The sequence below is a fragment of the Aplysia californica genome, unplaced genomic scaffold (assembly GCF_000002075.1).
Source record: "Aplysia californica isolate F4 #8 unplaced genomic scaffold, AplCal3.0 scaffold00238, whole genome shotgun sequence".
Classification (NCBI taxonomy): domain Eukaryota; kingdom Metazoa; phylum Mollusca; class Gastropoda; order Aplysiida; family Aplysiidae; genus Aplysia; species Aplysia californica.
The window spans coordinates 307,163-326,068 of record NW_004797508.1 but is presented as its reverse complement, the minus strand read 5'-3'; the positions used below and the strand labels follow the sequence as shown (position 1 = coordinate 326,068).

General features: G+C 39.0%; 1 protein-coding gene across 1 annotated transcript; it reads right to left on the bottom strand.

The window, feature by feature from the left end:
• Positions 1-14: 14 nt before the first annotated feature.
• On the bottom strand, positions 15-16,943 carry LOC101846966 (integrator complex subunit 6). Its single transcript, XM_005100168.3, has 19 exons — positions 16,670-16,943; positions 16,455-16,532; positions 14,801-14,950; positions 13,315-13,404; positions 12,722-12,908; positions 12,097-12,270; positions 11,456-11,661; positions 10,936-11,088; positions 10,255-10,387; positions 9,648-9,742; positions 9,325-9,435; positions 8,477-8,556; positions 7,962-8,114; positions 7,184-7,287; positions 6,612-6,751; positions 4,984-5,089; positions 4,141-4,248; positions 2,182-2,475; positions 15-1,163 (listed from the first exon to the last, which is right to left on the bottom strand). The coding sequence occupies exons 1-19, from the start codon at positions 16,778-16,780 to the stop codon at positions 958-960; spliced, it is 2,679 nt and encodes an 892-aa protein (XP_005100225.1). The 5' UTR covers positions 16,781-16,943; the 3' UTR covers positions 15-957.
• Positions 16,944-18,906: the final 1,963 nt, after the last annotated feature.

The window sequence follows — 18,906 nt, the reverse complement described above, 5'->3', positions numbered from 1 at the left end:
CCCCAACTCATTAATTTTTTTGCACTTGTTCACCTCTATAGCAATCTCAAACATTTCATATAAAACTATTCTTTTTTTCAATTCAAGTAGCAGTATAATTCACACCTCCTCCCCCCAATCAAATCTCCCATAGTGATGCCCCTGTACTAACAGTAACCAAGAGATTTTGTTCCACCAACTAAGCCTACCAGCAGAGTGGACGGACAATGTTGGCACAAAAATCACTTTATAAACTTGCAACTTTCTCTGAACACACTTTCTCTTTCTCCACACACTAGTTCTCAATTCACAACATGCATGTTTCAAACTCTTCACAATTTCAACAAAACCCCCCTCCCCAGTTCACTCTCACACAAAAACAACCAAACTCATTCTCAACCATCCCCAATAAGTATAGAACTCACACACAAACAACCATACTCATTCTCAACGGCCCCTATCAAACTCTTTCTCAAACACACTCACCCAAACTCATTCTCAACAGCATCAATCAACCTCATTTTCACAAACAACCAAACCCATTATATACAAACAACCGAACACATTCTCAAATATATACAAACAACCAAACTCATTCTCACACACAAACAACCAAACCCCTCAGCCAGCAACCGCTGCCAGGGGGAACAAATGTGAGCTATCACAGCTCAGAGGGCAGCGCTGGCTGCACCCCCCCCCGAGGCAGCGGAACGCTTCCTCAGCCAGCCTCGTCGTCTTGCCCTAAAAAACATTTGTTGTGTGTTCGTTGGATTACCACCGGTGTGAGCGCCACGGTCCGGCGTGTTCACCAACGAACACCAGCTCACAGCTCAAGCCACGACAGCTGAGCTAGGCAAAGACCTATATTTGCATTGACAACGGCACTTTATTCCGAAGCCTTTTGATTAGGCAAAGCTTTCCCCAAATAGTTGGAAGAAGCAGATCAGAATTTTCGTAAGCTTTAAGACGGAGCAAGTCTCAGCTAAGACCAATTTTTATGGACTGTTTGTGGTTTGGTTTGTTGTTGTTTCGACTAACAACTGTCAGTAAGAAGGTTTCTAGCTGCAAAATCAGAGAATGTCGCTTAAACCTCCGCGCCTCATGAATGATATCCTTCACAAACTCGCTTTGCACTTTGGAATTTCCCCGCACCGTACTAAGCTGTTGGAATAATCCGTCAAAATCTGCAAAAGAAGGGAAGTGCAAAGACTGGTCATTCAAACAGACTGGTCATCATATGTGCAAAGTTAAGACGGAGGCAGACCCAAGCTGGACTTGCAAGAGCAGGCAATGTAACCAGAGTCAAGTCTACAAGCCACTTGATAAAATAAAAAGGAAAACGAGAGTAACATTAAATTACTGTCTTACAGATCTATACTTGTGTTTTTCAAAACTGAATTAATTTATGAAGTTGCAGAACTGAGATGTGTCTGTAAAAAGGTAGGAAATACATTATTTTATTACTATTTACAATAAAAATGTATTTAATTGTATGAATACAAATGTAGTGGATGTAATTTGTTGAAGATGTTCTGAACTTAAGGCAATGTAATTCAAACCATGAATAGGTCAGGTCGAATCGACCCTGCCTTTCAGGGCAAATAAGGGCAGTGTGTTGAATATTCATGCAGAAAGATGAAGACATTCATCAGTAAAATATTTTCCAGTCTTAGGAAACAAAATCCCTTCCTGATAAAAGTAATGCATCTCTTAAGTAAACAGAATGAATAAAGTTGGGAATACGCTAAGACGATAGGGGGATGAACCGAATAGAGCAAATAACAAAAGGAAATAGAAGACTGAATAGAGAAGAAAACAAATTGTAACTAGAAGTTTTATGCCCCCATCAACACAATTTAAATCATTTAGAAGGCTGGTTTCAACTTTTCCTGTCCCTGGAAGAGGGAGATACAACATTCTAGAAGGCAGATGGAAACAATACAAATCTTCCCCACTTGTGAATCGAACTCTGGTCTCCTGCATCCAACAGTGAAGCACCTTACCACTACACCACAGACGCCATCAATCCCTTCCTCTTTCATTTCCAAATCTTATTCAAGACAGCCAGGAAAAGTAGAAGAGAAAGAACTTACAAAAGAAACAGAAGAAGAAAAAATATATGAATGCAGTCTTCAAACCTCCAGCTCCTTCTTCCTGACCACAATATCAAAGTCTGTAACAGCTATAACTAGGCCAACTTACTTCTCCCTGGTCGTTTGACCTGTTTGATGATGAGCAGTTTGAGCTGGCGGTTGAAGGCCCACCACTGCTCGTCCTTCCTGTCTGAGATAAACTCATCTATCACAGCGTCAGAGTCGTTGACCTGGTCCAGCCCATCCAGTACCTTGGACAGACCTATCAGGCTATTCTCACTGGAACTAGAATTAGTTTTAGACAAGGAGTTCACATGATTATGAACCACAGAGGTTTCTTCGCCATCGCTGCCCAAGCCCGTCTCTTCATCCGATGTCGTAACAATCTGCAATGGAGTCTCGTCTGACAATAGACAGACAGGGAAGAAAGTGATAGCGAAAACAGGGGATCAGGTCAAAGTATAAACACCAGCCGACGGACACAAAAGAAGCAAAAATGTCTCAACAATCACATAGGAAATCATTACAATTCAAAACGCTCTTTGAATTCTTAAGATATTAACCTCATGTTATAGGCAGATATAAAACATACTGTTCTCTTTGCCGACTTTGAACAAAAAAATGAAACCTTCTGGGCATAAACTTTCATGCAAAAATAAACATGCCCATGAAACCATGATTATTTTAAGAGTGAAGATTTAGATAACATAAACCTCAAAATTCCTTTTGGTTAAATAATAAAAGCAGTTTTTTTACACTGACAAAGTAAATTGGGAATTCTATTTTCTTTCAGTTTACCATTGTTTTCGAAATGAACATACTCAGCTTTAGCATAATCCACTGTATACAAACATAACATTTTCAGAAAGCGGCTAGCATCAGTAATATTATCCTAACAGTCTACTACAGAAAAAAAAATATTGAAAAGATGACTAAAATAATTTGTCTCAGTCTTAGACGCGACAAATAAAATCCACTAAAGTTCAGCACTATGAGCAAATTCAGCAATCAATGTATTCAACACTTTGCCCCCACGTGACACCGATCGTCAACAGTAAGAATAAGTCCCCTTTCGCCATGGGACGCCAATCGGCAACGGTGTGATATAGCAACAAAAAATTTGCAGCAATGATCTCCCTTTTGAAATATGCATTTGTTTAACATAAATTTCTTTTCTGGATGGTTTGTGTGGCCTTTGAGGTTGTAACTCTGTATACAACAATTTGGAGTAAATTTTTTTGAAAACTGTCAAGTAGACGTAGCATGAGTGCTGCTTTACTCTTACGCCATGATGAGAATTAGGGTGATGAATGAGCTCGATCTAATGCTTTGAGTTCTGATTCTAACTCCTTTTATGGTGAACACACGATCATCACTTTTTAATTTTCTCAGTATGCTGAAATTTTGATAATGGTTGGGGTATTTTTGCCAAGATACAGGTGTAGTACTGATGTACTGCATCTGCATCCTGGTCCATGGGGACAAGTGTTGTCTCTACGCGCTGTGTGGGTGAAAAGTATTAAGGAACAATTATTTCTGAAATTTTTTTGCATGTATTCTTTCCAACAAACAAAACCTCAACTGGACTGGCTGCTGAACATTGTGTTCACAACTATTCTACCTTTACAAAGGTTTCCCACAACAAAGAAATATCACTTTAAGCCACATCCCATTACAAACTTTTTTCTGTTTTAGTTAGAGTTTTACGGCACTTGCAACACAGGTGTCGAAGATTAGGTGTTACAAGAGAGTAACATACACAAAACAGAAGGAGAGATAAGGACGATAGATTTTTATAGGAAAGAAGGACCAAACCATACCAGAGCACCCACCGGCAATCCAACATTCCAAGTTTAATCCCCAAGTGCTATCATGCAAACCTGACAGTTCAAGAGAAGCACATTGACACAACCAAGGTCATTTTGTGCTGGGATAAAGAAAACAGGACAAAACCAACTGGGCAACAACAGGAAGGAAGTATGGAACTTTCACAATATTTTGCACTTTTGTATGAAAACAAATAAACAGTAGAGCCAAGCCAAGGGTCCGGGGTGGCCGTCTTACTTACCTGTTTCTGACTCAGAGTCAGATGTGTTGGAGGGGGCGGGGCTTGCGGGCGGAGTGAGAGAGGAGGGAGTGGAAGGACGACGGTATGGAATGTCACGTGGCAAGGGACCTGAGGAAACGGAGGAGTCAGTTGCTGATAGCTCCACTATGATATACACATGGTGCAAAAACAAACTTTAAAAAAAAAAGAGTAAAACTTTCCCAGACATACAGTGGTTGATAATTAACTCTTTAAAATAAAAAGATGGTAAAATTGTTAATAATTCATCTGCGAGGTAATTCAGAAACGGTTCGACTTGTATTTCCTAAAGCTACATCTTTTTACCACAAACGACTATTGCAGTGAGTGTGAACATTTCTCCTGGCATGCTTACAAATGAGAACGTGGCTGTCAACTCTTCAAAACTAACAAAAAGACTGCGCACAGTTGGTCAAGATGGTGGGAACCGGCCAAATAACCCTCTCCAAATCATTCAACATACATTTTTCTGCATTTAATAAATTCAAGCTACTCAAAGTCATAGACTTGGACAATGAATCAGTATTAATAGGTTACGTCTATACAAAGCTCAAAATAAACAACAATAATGTGAGAAATGGTAACTTTTGGTAACCTATGGGCTTCGTTCTCATTATTACTTGTAAATCCAGTCTTGAAAGTTCATAATTTTTCTCGAGCGTTGGCAAGTCTATGGAGCATTAAAGGAAAATGTGAATAAATATTTTCTAATAAAAACAGGCTTCAATGCCCAAGCCCTAAAAAAAAACCTTATTAAATACATTTTATGCATTTGTTGGCAGCTATGTAAGCACAATATAAACTAGTGAATCTTTAAGGCTTTACCTGGCTTTCTCTTCCTGTTGGGAGAGTTTGGGGGACTCTCGGATGCTGAGCGTTTCCTAGGAGAGTTCCCTATAACAATGGCCTCTTCAGCTTCATCAACAGTTAGCTGCAAGGTGGGATATAAAATCAAATGTAGACACTGAAGAACTCATTAACGTATCAACATGATTAAGGCCGCATTGCGACACAAACAAGTAAGGAAAGATGAAAAATGGACAAAGCATCCACTGACAACCAGAGCAAAAACACTTTACTCATGAATTTCAAAAACAAGGAAACAGACAAATACCCATTACACCCAAACTCGCCAGGGAATTTCCTTACGCGCTCCACGCTAACTCGCCCGGAAACGCCCGCGGCGACCTAGCGTCTTTAGAAACTAAGTGTGGCTTTAAGGAGATCCTGGACCTGAGACTTTGATTAGCAGTTATTGCAAAATGTTTCTTCTTCCGTTTGATACCGAAATGAAATTTTTTGGGCCAGTAGTTTTAGTATTAAAGCCGATCAAAGTGCGATCACGTTTCTGACACTTCGAATGTGTCTCGACTTGTTGAAGAGCAACATTTATATATATAACTGTGTTTGAAAAAGGAAATACCGATGGATTTGAGCAAAGACAAGCTAATGGCAAATCAGAAGAATCAGAATTTGATGAAAACGTAGCAAGAGTTTGGGGTGATTCAGATTTATCAGATGTAAAATTTTGATCTAGGGCCCGACTGCGAGGCCGAGAGTGAGAGTCACGGGTCGGAAACCCAAATTGAACTAAAGTTAGAACATTTCCAACAGTTTGTGCATACATTAAGTTATATTTTTCTGAAACTACATTCATTGCTCTTTTTAACTTTTATTTTTTCAGGATTTTTGGAATTTGTTTAGTATTTTTTAAATGCGTTTTTTTAACGCTTGTATTCGCGGGAGGTGGGTTCCTTCCCCTTGCTTAGGATCTAGGAATGGACTTCCCGTCCAGACCCTTAGGGTGTAATGTGTTAAACTAGGCTACATCTGTCACTTATATAATAGAGTGCAAATTGGAAACTTTTCTCCCCCATGTGCTCAAACAACTGATCAAAGAAACAAACTTCTTCTGTATCGCCATTTATCACCATTTAAAAAATTGAAGTCCAAACACGTCAACATGATAACAGTCATTCAGAGCAAGATAGTCGGGAACCATATATATTTTACACAAAAATACAACCAACAGTGAAAAATAATTGGCACATCATATCTTGAGAGTCGGTGAGAAAGAGTCAAAGGACAAATAACCCTTAGACAGGTGGACAACAGTTAGCACTTCTGCCACCTACTGGACAACTTAATCTAGAATACGCATTTCACAAAATTACTTACATATGTGAAGTCTTGTAAGAAAATCTAACCTCACTCTCAACCCATGAATCATCAGTCTTCAGCTCAAACAGTTTGGGGAGAACAGCATGTCATAATAATCTTTGACATCATTTTTAATTGACCACATCATCAGCTTTATATTTAAAATGTTCCAGCATTAGTCTCATCAGATACAAGAATTACCTTAAGAATTAACACTCATCTCACACATTTTAATCTTGTCCTCCAACAGCATTTACAAACAAAAAAGCAGCCACTTCAGTAGCCACACCCACCTGTTTGTTTACTTTGAATGGGTTGCCAAACATGTGAAGCCTAGTTGGTGTACTTTCCAACTCTCGGAGAGCTGGTGGCTGTTTTTTCAATACCTCCTGGTAGTTGCCCATTTGGCTGATGGGAACTCGGTGTCGCTCATCTGTGACAAAGGACATAAAAGGAAACAGTCGATTTAAATGCTGTGTAATTTCATCATTAGAAAAAGTGTACATTTAACAAAAAGCTGGGTACAAAATATGCTAATTCCTAAAGTGAAAAGACCAATCCCATTTCACATGCAATTCATATCGTATTTTCAAAATATTCTGTAATTTAGTTGTAACTGATTATATAACATTTCCACTGTAACAACAATGACAATAACGTAAACATTGTAAATCCGCAAGCTTCATAAAAATATCATATTTGAATCTTACGGGATGTGTCCAAGGAAGCAAAATAACGTTTGGCTGCGGTCAACAGATTCTAACAGTTATACTGACAAAAGAATAAAAAGAAGACTATACAACAGCACCCACTGAACACCAAGATCCCATGAGAATCCATAGATTCTCAGTTCTAGCAAACTTACCAAGATCAACCAATGAATCAGAGTTGACAGAAGTCCTCAGGAAGTTGTTTCTCATACGACTGATTTGATCGATCAGGCATTTGCGTGGGATGTCATATGGATTTCTGGGTAAAAGTAAACAATACAATAAGACGATAACCCTTCACGGTAAGTAAAACCAGGGCAAACAAAAATACATCACTCACTATGAGTTATTTTGACTTAATACCCTTTTCACTCGCACCATCAAAGCATACACATTAGATCTTAAGTCAACTAAAAATTATTTTGTTACTTAGACATAAAAAATGTACCAAAGTAGAGTTATTGATAAAACATTTGTAACCAAAAAATACTTTCATTAACGATACATTTTCAAAACGTGTAAAATTCACAAGAGTAAACCTTTCCCCATAAACTTATGGTTTTTTTCCAATGCCAACCCATCAACTACACTGAATTAACACACAGCTTGAAATCTCTCTCTGTGCTTCATAAATAAGAACACCTCAGTCAGTTTTTATGGTACAATTAGTCTCAACCTCCTCTTTTACTGGGGGGGAAAGGAATGTAATATACAGTCCAACCTACTCTCAACCACTTGTTCAAACAGCCACTTGCATTTTTACTATAATATAACGATACTGTCCAGGAAGATCCCTTTTCTCTCCAACAACGGTCAACTCGGACAGGTTCAACTGCACTGTTAGCCCCCCGTTAGCAACTCTTCCCCACCCCCAATATATCTCTGTGGATTAGTTCCAAGAACGTTTGCGCCACAGTGAGAGCCGACACCCACCGGTAGAGCTGTGGCTTGATGTCCGGGTCCTCCACGGCCAGCGTGAAGCCACTGTAGTCATGCTGTAGTTCTTGTTTCAGGCTGGCCATATTGCCACCTAGGTTTGCCAGTAACTGATTGAAGTCTTTCCTTTGCAGAATGGACGTCTTGCTCCTATGAAAAATAAAAATAAGTAGTGTTGTTGAGTATGTGTTTGAGCAAATATAAGTGTACACCAACACAATAGCGGTAAATCTAGTGTTGGGAAAAGGCTAAAAGAACAGAAACCAAAGAGAAACAATAAAGAAGTAGGATATACCAGTGGTGGTGTCCGCCAACCTGATTAGAACCACTAGAAGCCCATAAAACAAGTATAAGGAGAACGATAAATCCATACTATTAATACTCTGATTACGCTTTAACAAAAAAATTATTTTCTTTTGTAGCCTAAAGCAAAATGGCATTCAATACACAGCTTGTTCACCACCTCTTGTTAATTTTTACTTTGAAATAAGTCAAGAGGCAGACAAATTTACCTTGCGTTTACTCGGATTCCTTCATGGAATGAGCTTTTGTGCCCTATTGAGGCATTCAGTCTGTCCATCTCCATCCTCGCCTGAAAAGACGAAAAATGACCGACAATCAGGTCAGTGTGAGGCAATGAACAGCTAAGGCTACAACAACTCACGAACGAAACAGTTGTAGCTCACAGCATTTCAGCAAAATAAATGTTACATTAATTTCAGAATAGAAAAAGACATAAATACTGAAATCATGTCCACACCACCCATCACTTGCAAGGAAGGCCACAAGAAGCAGATGATGGTGACAATAAGATTAAAAAAGACCAAAAAATTTTAATCTGTGACTAAAAATATAAAGAATATGAAATTAAAAAGGAGAGAAAATGTTGCATGTGACAATTATGGAGATATATCGACACAGCCATTAGCAGTATTATTTAAAGCTTTCTTCAGCGCAATTACAACCGTATTTTGCCAGGAACAGATTAGGATCACAGTTTCTCTGAAAAATTGAAGAATGAGCTGACAAACAATCCTTCTAAGACTGGCCTTCTCTGAAGAAAATACTTTTTTGTACCATATGTCCGTTAAACGAAAAGACTCTCACAAAAATCATTTTCTGGCACGAATAAAACACATTGTATACCATTGAAACAAGACGTTGTCTTTGACCAAAATGCTCTGAGAAGAGGCTGTGTGAAAACATTATGACACTGAACTACATCAAAATGAAACAATACTTATAAACATCTGATTATAACATTAATGGATATGAAGAAACTGCTGCTTGCTAGTCATAACACCATTTTCACTTTTCTCAGCACAGATAAACATACACAAGTAAACAAAACACAGCGCACCTGATTTTTCAGTTTTTTCAGATAGGTGATGACGCTGTAGCTCAGGCAATGGTCTGTGTTGTCAGACACGAGGTTTGGGGCTCCCATGCGTGCCAGCGCTCGTCTCAGATTCTTCACAAAAACGAAAAAAACAAAAAAACAACTTCAAAAACATGTGATGCAGACGAGGAGATGGAATATACATTCGAAACAGAAAGTACATTTAAAGATAACACATTAATCCCCCCTGCAAGCCAAAAATAATAACTCTTTACTTTTAAGGGCAAGCAAGTGTTGTCTGATCATGCAACAAAACTATGACAAGGCGGAAAAGCATCACTCACTGGAGCGTAGTAGCCAGGCATTGTCTTTAGATAGTTCTCAAATCTCTGTCTCCACTGCTGATTTGGTTTGAGATTGTGGATTTTGAACAGCTCATCTGCAACAAAAAAGAGGGGAAAAGATTGTACAGAAATGTATAAACAACAGCCAAGACATTTAAAGTACATTCATGAACATGTAATAACACGTGAATAACACAAAAGCTGTGACCTACTAAGTATAGCATAGCCATATATGTGTAAAAAAATATGGTGGCGCAAAAATGGTAAGGAACCATAATTTTTAACTCAATTCTCTAGATTAGAAAAAGGTGTGATTTCCAAAACAAAATGATGAAAACAAATCTCTGAAAATCATTGTAATTTACAGTATTGCACTCACCAATCCAGTTAGTTCAAGGAAAGAACACCGACATGACAACTACTGTTTTGTGGACAAAAAGGACAAACAAGACAAAAATATGGACAGTAAAGCAGTAAAAAATGCATTTATCTAGCACATATCCATGCGCTACAGCAAGTTTTCTGCTTCACAACTACATGTATCATCTTATGAAACGGTACAATCTACTGGCAGCTTCCTCAAACTGCAAACAAGGTCCAGGCTTACCTAACAATGGCAAGAGAACCGGGTAATTGTAAGGCATAACGAAGATGTTGACACTGGTGAGGGAGCTGCTGGCTTTTAAGTAGCCGAATGGGTGGCACATCTCACTGAACTTGGAGCTGTTCGCCACAAATACCTGTGGGGTGTACAAAATGAAACAATCAAATTGTTGCCCTGTTAGTGGCGGGTCTGAGCTGTTAAATTTCAGCAAGAACTACTCTCTCAGTAGAAACACTACAAAGAAAAGCAGAAAGAGCGCCACTTCATAATCATTTTGCAAAATTCATCACAAAGTATGCCTTCAAAGTTTGCATTACTTAATACCAGTCAAGACTACACAAACATTCAAATATAAAAGGAGATCAAACATATCCCTCAATTCCATTCAACTAACACAGTAAATACCAGTCTTTATGAATACTAATTTTTCAATGCTGCATGCATAAAAACAGTCTCCACATATTTGCAACACAGTATGATGTTAGTAATGTTATTGACAGACCTTTAACATAGGAACTTTCCACCACTAAAAGAGAAGACAAAACAATATTTACAGTATGCCTGCCAAAATTAAGCCTTCATTAAACATCCTTCACTTTCTGCACAATTTCCTTTTCATTAATCAAAAAGGTGCCCAGTTAAAAAGGGTAAATGCTTAAGTAAGCTGAACAGACCACCACTGACCTGCCAACAGGTATTCGGCTGCCTTCTCTCTAGGATAAACTGTGTGAGGGGTGAGGGCTCCAGCTCGTACTTGTCAAAGGGAAGATTTTCAATCACTAGGGGATCTGATGGCTGGCACGAGAACTGGACTACAGGGTGAGCTGAGCGAGGAGGCTGCAGACAAAACAAAACTGAATCATCACAGCTCAGAAACATGAAGGTCAGGAATAAATAAATTCATTAAAAGAGTTCACTTAATAGTAACAACCACAACATGATCTCTGTATCAGAATAAAATTTACCAGTTCTAGATGTAATAACTAACCTGAAACAAAATAAGCTCAAGAACTGGAAAGGATAGACAGATTAATCTCTTTTCTTCAAATTCATATACAATGTACTCTTAGAACAAAACATCCACTTATAAAGGATCTTCGCTTTTCCTACCTTCCAAACACATGCTGAACCAGATTTTCTTTACACGCATAAGCAGAACAGACATTAACCGCAAATATCCACAGTACAAAAGCAAATCTGTTACCAGGGACGGGCTGGTGATGTCCGGCCAGTAGCCCTCAGGGATAGGCCAGTGACCAGTGCAGTGACCTTTCTGTGCAGACCTGGGCACGTAAATGAGTCTCCGACAGCTATGCCACGCTTGACTCTGTTGGTTGCTGCTCAGAGAATTGGCAAGCTTCTTCTCTTCAGACTCCTCCATGAGAATCGGTTTGTTTGTGTCTTGATTTTCTGGAAAAGAAAATGGAGATAATCTTTACCCTCATCCTTGAAACAAAAGCAGACATGACACAAAAATTTTAACGCAAGTCCCTCAAGAAAGCATCAAAATATTGTTCCAAAGCTTTCCACACGAAAAAAACCCCAGGAGTATGGCCATTAATACTCCTTCCCTTGAAAGAAAATAAAAATCATAAACTTACCTACACTATCTCATAATAGTTCATCATGAATTGATGATGACTTCTACTTCTAGCATCCAAAAAATAAAAAAGTTAGGACATTGCTAGCAACTGCAGGCATCTAGTACAATATATATAGAAAAGTAAATAATAGCAATCACTTTCTTATCATCTTATCCATTCTCACAATTTAAAAAAACCATGAATCTGTTCAACTTGTCCAGGAAAAAAAGAAAAAGTTTGTGAGGGGAAAACTTTCACATACCTTTGGCATTGCCATTTGCATCAGACCCATTATCGCCGCGATTGGCATCAGTGATGGGGGGAGGATCCGGGCCAAACTTTTCAAAGTTGATCACAACTCCACATTGGACTTTCTGTACAAGAGATTCAATGGCTGCATTCAGCATCTTCTGACTGTACACAGCATATGACCGACCTAGGGAGAGAGATGACCAAAATGCAAATGGCTGCAAACCATTACACAGTTCAACGGCGACAAAACCTCATTTATATTGCAAACACTCAAAACATGTTTTTTTCCCCCCTTTCACCTTGAATATATATACAATCATCAAACATTGAAAAGAAAGGTTTTCATACCTTCAACCTGTTCTTTCAATTCTCAACTCTAAAGAATCACAAGTGTACACTGTGACATGTATGCAACTTTTCACAGCCCAATAAACTCACGTTTCACTGATAAAACTGACATATTATTACATGTTGATTTTCTTAACTGCTTGAACATCATGACATAGAGCCTGACCAAAAAACAAACTTGTGCAGTCTAAATTTTATACGATTCTTCACTAACTTCACTGCAACATTGCAAATATACAAAATTGGATCCAGCATCAACAAAGCTTTGACAATACTTATCAACATACCCCCTGTGACTTCACACATCACATCAATAGCCGTGTTCTCTGCTGAAGGAATAAAGGGAAAGGCAGAGATGTCTGGTGGCACACTCGCAGGAAGGCGCATCACCAGGCTAAATATCCTCTGATCCCATCTAAAGGGTTCTTTAGTGAGTTCTGTGCCCGGCACCACTGAATTCATTGGAAGGTTCAACTGGGAAAGAAAACAAAATATAAAAATGAAAGCTCTCCTGTAACACTGAAGATCATACTCCAGCCACCAAGTTGATGAAACGGTGAAACGGGCTGCTTTTCTGGTGAACAAAAAGTGGATTTCAGAATATCTAACTTTCGAAGTTCTTCCACAACTTCCATTTTGTTCCTATATAGCCACCTCTGACCTTCTCCATAATATTTCTTCTTCCTTAACAATATTCTACAACAAAACAGTTGTATTAATTTTATACAAGAGACATAGAGCTTCTGAGACAAATAAAAATCTACCATGTGATTTTGGACATAGAAATGAGTATACCAGGTACCCCATTGTAAGTTCTTTTATTTTATCTGGAGTAAAAGTAAACAGCCCAAATCTGACAGATGTGTTAAACAAAGCCTACCTCAGTCTGAATACCACTGTTTGTGGTGAGATGGCCTCCATCAGTGATCACAATTATGATTGTCGACTCATTGTAGAATGGACTTCGACCCTGGGGCAAGAAAAGAGAATAAAATACTATAACTAATCTCTATGGAATGTGCCACTTACAATTTCCAACCATTGTAGGCTTCTGATAGATGAAATTATGAACATTTCTACTACAAAATACCAAAAATGCTCTAAAATATATTACATTAGAAAGCTTCAGAGCAGCTACAATAGAGAACATTGTGCAATAAATTGACAGAATAGAGAACAAAGAAATTGATTTTTTTTCAAGAATGCCTTACATAATAATTTTATTCTTATAAGTTTTTGAGTTGCTTTTTTTAAAAGTAGAGTGGTTTACTGCGCTCCCAACTGCATAAGGTCATATGAGCGCCAAGGGGTGGATGTCAACAGAGAAGTCTTTACATGGAATCAGACTTATTCTGCTCACCTCTCTAGCTTCAACAGCACAAGGTCTGCTTCAACTATCAAGGCACCCCAAAAATAGCAGGTCACAAGAGAGTGACAAACATACAAAAGAAGTAGAGGAAAAATGACAATAGTGAGGATTAGGAAAGAAAAAGCAGCAGTTCCCTGTTGTAGATCAGGCACAGTTATGAGCGTGACATGAATCAGCCTATCTACAATTCTACTGTGCTTGAACGAGAAATGTCCCCCCTTTGGGAATGGCATAAAGACACTACAGTCAGTGGCACTACCCCAGGGGGCTCTTATAAGTTTTGTTTGTTTGTTTGTTTAGTATAGGGTTTTACGGCGCTCGCAACTGCATAAGGTCATATGAGCGCGCGGGACACACCTAATACTTTTTCGTTGGTAGGAAATTTTGAATTTTGCCCGGGTGGCGGCCGAAGCCTACTCTTATCGATTTTAGACCACCAAGGGATCTTTAACGTGCGCAACTTGCACACGAGCCCTCCGCGATTTTTCGCCCTTGTCCGAGAAGGCTAGGTGTAGATCTTTCCTACCAGAAGATCAGGGGTGTGGCAGAAAGACAGCAGTTAGGAGGAGCCAAGGAGTAGCAGTAGAAAGGCTGCAGAAAGAGTCAGGAGCCCAGAGGAGGGGGCAAAGGAGGTGAGGGGGTGGGGGCAGAAAGTGGAAATGAAAGCAGACAACAGAACATTGTTAGAGATCAGGAAAGGATGTGAAAGGAGACAATTTTAGAGAAGAAAATTTTATGGCCGCTACCCGGAATCGAACCCGGGACCTTTGAATGAGAGGCCAACACCTTAACCTCTAGGCCACGAGAGCCCCCTCTCTTATAAGTTTAAACACCTTACTACATGTAGTCATTTCAAAGGTCAAGTACCAAAGCCCCTTACAAGAGTTAAGAAGAGAGAAAGAAGACACCAACAATTTATGTATATATATAAAAAAGATCACACTAATTTTGACATTTTTGACCCTCAGCTTCTATACATGATAACTCATCCACTAACCTGTCCATAAGTCTCAATGCCGCTGGTCATGCGATTGAGGTTGAGAAGGTCAAAGGCATGTTTCAGAGATGGACCTAAAGACGACAAGCCAGAGGCTCGCAAATTCTTCAGTTCAGATGCAAATGTTAGGTGACTCTCTTTCCAGCCAGCCTTTGAGATAAAGAGGAACAACATCACAAAACATTAAACATTACAACTTGTCATTCATCAGAATGACTGCAAGTAGCAGTAGGAATACTCATTATTAAGCCAAAACAGTATACAAAGCAAGTCAAAACAATTATCCTTCCTAAATCTAAAAAAAAAAGAGAGAACATCCTTGATAAACCAACCAAATCTGACAAATTTGAAACCCAGTACACTCAGTGTGAAAGGCAAACACCCATAACCCAACTCTAATCTTCCAAACCATAACTAACAATACCAAAAATCTTGAATTCAAACAAAAGTCTACATAAATCTATTCAGACTATAGATTTGAAATTGTCATGGACACACACACACATGTATGAGGAGTGGGGGTAAAATGTGACGACATTCAATAAAAAAAAAAAGCTCTGAGAACACTACACATCTAATTTTTTATTTTATTTCTTGATGTTAAACTTTGGATTCCTTTGCAAAGACATATGAGCTCTGAAGCATCAAGGGTAACCACATGTTGACTAATCATCATGGATAATGACAAAATAAGAGTTTTTGCATGACTTCCTCGAATCTTGTCTAATGTCTCCAAACAATCCATGCAATTCTACAATAACTTGTGGAAAAGGCTTTAAAAAGAGTGGAGCAAATAGTCACGTCTGTGTGAAAATGCAATACACTACAATATTTTTTTAAAACTACACGTATGGACCCTTTTCTCAGGCACACACATATATATACTATATAGGCCTACATAATCAACTCTTGCTAGAAATAAAAAATATAAACTTAAATTCCCAATTTTTTTTTTCTCACAGATGAATACATCATGTACTTGATTATAATTTCCTCTTTACTTCATATCCTCTCCCCATTTCATCTGTGTGTGTGATTGTGTGTGTGTGTGTGTGTGTGTGTGTGTGTGTGTGTGTGTGTGTGTGTGTGTGTGTGTGTGTGTGTGTGTGTGTGTGTGTGTGTGGTATGAGTGGGTGTATAGAGTTTTTATAGAGTTTTTATATATATATATATATATATATATATATATAGATCTAGATCTAGGCCAAGTTGATATTATGTGGAGACATAGTTCTTACTAAGGCTTCATGACAGGACTGGTTCAAGTAGACGTTTGAAAAACTAATTTGCAGAAAATTTTAAACATTCAAACTGAGGTAAATATGTTTGCGCGATCATCAAAGTCAGTTAAGTCCCATCAAATTTTGCCTCAGCTGCGCACACGTTTCACCCTTGACCTCTGACCGGGCAAACTACACACAATATGACCTCGTTGCTTAGGGCATCCATTTCACCTGTCCCATCATCCCCTGCGTCACGTAGGGCAAAATGGCGACGGTCAGCATCAATACAGGAAATCTGTGTCCATAAATCCTTCTTTATTACCAAAAAGACAAGACAGGAGAAGCAACTGTTCATGCTTTTTCAACGATTTACACCAAAGATATCAGAAAAATTACTAAAACCTCGGATACGCATCTGCTCTCCGAATTACCTTTACATTCGCTGGGGGATCTTCGAACGTCAGAAGCATGTAACGGTCCCATCGACTGCTTGCATCGCGTGATCGACTCTAAAAAAGAAAGACAGAAAACAAAAGGGGGAAAAGTCACTAACCTGTCATGTCTCAAAGATATAATAAATTCCTTGTAAATGAAAAATTTCTTTGTTTTTTCAAAGCTTTTTTCCACTCCCTTCTTCTTTGTTTACCTTCATAAAACTCTCTACAGCTGCCTTCGCTACATCAATCAATGCCGTTCCCAGATATGTACGTTGGTTCATAGAAGCACTAGTGTCAACAAGGAAGAGAATGATAGTCATTACTGCCAATCACCACTATTTTGGCCCCTTTTGAGGTACCAATGGTGTAAAACAACAGATTTTACGCAAAAATGCGTCAGTACCCTTCCTCATTGAAAGGCGCAGCTCGACTGACTGCTTCGAGGAGCAGCCAGCACGCCACGAAATTTGCACACGTGACCTCAAAGCGAAAATGTTTTCATTGGCTGATATTCTTGGCAGGGAGTACATTCTTGTTACAGCTGATATTCGATGCTTGGCGTGAAGTCCTTTCATAAAATAGCTTGTCGAACTACTATTTAGTTATTTTCAAAATATGCTTACATATCCTGAATTAATTCCTTGTCTTCAATACCTTCTTAGAATTAGCCTATATTTCTTTGTGCCTGGTAAAAAAAAACAATGAACTATCCCCACGTATCAATCTTGGAGGAAAAAATACCATGTGCTATTACCGTAAAACCTAAGTTCTAGTGCGCTTAATATGGTGTGAAATGATGTTAATATTGCGTAGTTCTACATCGGCTTTGATCGTTCCAAGCTGGCACCACATTATTCTAAGTTAACTTATTTTTCTTTTGTCGGTGCATAGATGGTGAAAACATGCCTTTGAAACCAGTCACAGATATAAACAAAATAATTTGTAGGATGTAGCGTCAAAATGTTATTTGATTAAGTGCTAAAGAAGCAATCAAATTTTAATTCAGGGGCTAAAATCTGATTTGAGACAGCAAATCAGACCAAAATTGAGTTTAGAACGGGATATAATTGGCAGTTCTTCGATCACAGCTCGGTTGAGTGACATAAAATCGAAATGTTTACAGTAATAATCACAGCCGGGCGAGCCCCTGCATCGCACAGAGCCTCGGCCTACCCCTGCGAGTGGGCGACTGTATCGGCAGATTGGGAACTGCCAGTCGCACTGAGCAGAATCTAACATTGGAATAATGTGTCTACGATAAACCACTTGACTTCTCTTTGTACACATTCGTCAACACAAGGCGTTTTGTTGCGGATTTTTTAATGTTGTGTTTATAATAGTCGGTCTAGATCAGCGATCTTTCCGTGATCTCAGAAGACACAAGGGCGTTGTCCCCGCCGTTAGTGTAAGCAGCGATGGGGAAGCAAATATGTAAAATGACTACAGTACCGGGTATACATATAATAGCCTCGAAGCCGCGTACGGTACTCTACTTTGGTAACCAAACTCACCGGATTTGATAAAATATCTTGGAAAGACAGTCTTCCACCTTGAGACCTAGTTCTCTTTGTCTTGTTTTGGTGTGTGTGGTGGGGGGGGGGGGTTAGTAAGTTAGGCTACCTTTTACGGCACTAGCAACACACAAAAAAGGAAAGGTATTTGGGTGATAGTTATTTGGTAGATAAAAGAATGTAATCTACATTGGTATGAGGAAAGAATTTAAGGAGGAAACCTCACAAGAGCACCCGCCAGAAACCCTTGTTCTCTTTGGGGGTTTTTGGCTGGGTTAATTTTTTTTTCTAAATCATAATGCGTACAAAATATCACTATGACTATAAGTCTATAGATCTAGTATAGGGCCATCGTGTCATTCCAAAGTTTGAGGAGTGCCTGCCAACAGCCAGCAGTTTAAATAGTTGTAGCATCATGCAGCGTAATTGTGTGAGTTAAGCACAATCTACACCACGGTACTCCGGAAAAGGGGAATTTAATCTTGAGATCTTATACTTATACTGTAGTAAGTATGGCCTACTGGCCTAGCTACTGGAAAGTAGGCCTAAATTTAGTTGAAGTCACACCAGCAACGATCACAGAGCTTTTGAAGAAGTTACTGCAGTGAGCATAACTTTTATATAGTTCTTCCTTGAAGTGGGTGTGTGTGTCCTGCGTTGATACGTTTTACCTCGACTGAATTATCGAGGTCACCGACTTGTCGTTTCAAGGGCATCGTTGCAACAATATAATATTATTATTTTTACTGTACCGTAATATATGTCTCGTCCCGAGACTGTTTACTGTGCACTGCTTGGGTAAAACGCATGCAACAGGGTCTGGTGAGACATGTCGCCACTGAAACTTAACAACTGAATTAGGTTTCCCTTGATGAAATTGTGTCTGTCTGTCTGTCTGTCTGTCTGTCTGTCTGTCTGTCTGTCTGTCTGTCTGT

What these genes read in the sequence shown, in the direction of transcription:
- LOC101846966 (XM_005100168.3), bottom strand. Translation starts at nt 16,780, where the DNA reads ATGACTATCATTCTCTTCCTTGTTGACACTAGTGCTTCTATGAACCAA. An exon ending in AGCCGAATACCTGTTGGCAG is followed by an intron (nt 10,388 to 10,935) that starts GTCAGTGGTGGT and finishes TACACCCCACAG; the next exon opens with GTATTTGTGGCGAACAGCTC. An exon ending in GGTTCTCTTGCCATTGTTAG is followed by an intron (nt 9,743 to 10,254) that starts GTAAGCCTGGAC and finishes TTTTTGTTGCAG; the next exon opens with ATGAGCTGTTCAAAATCCAC.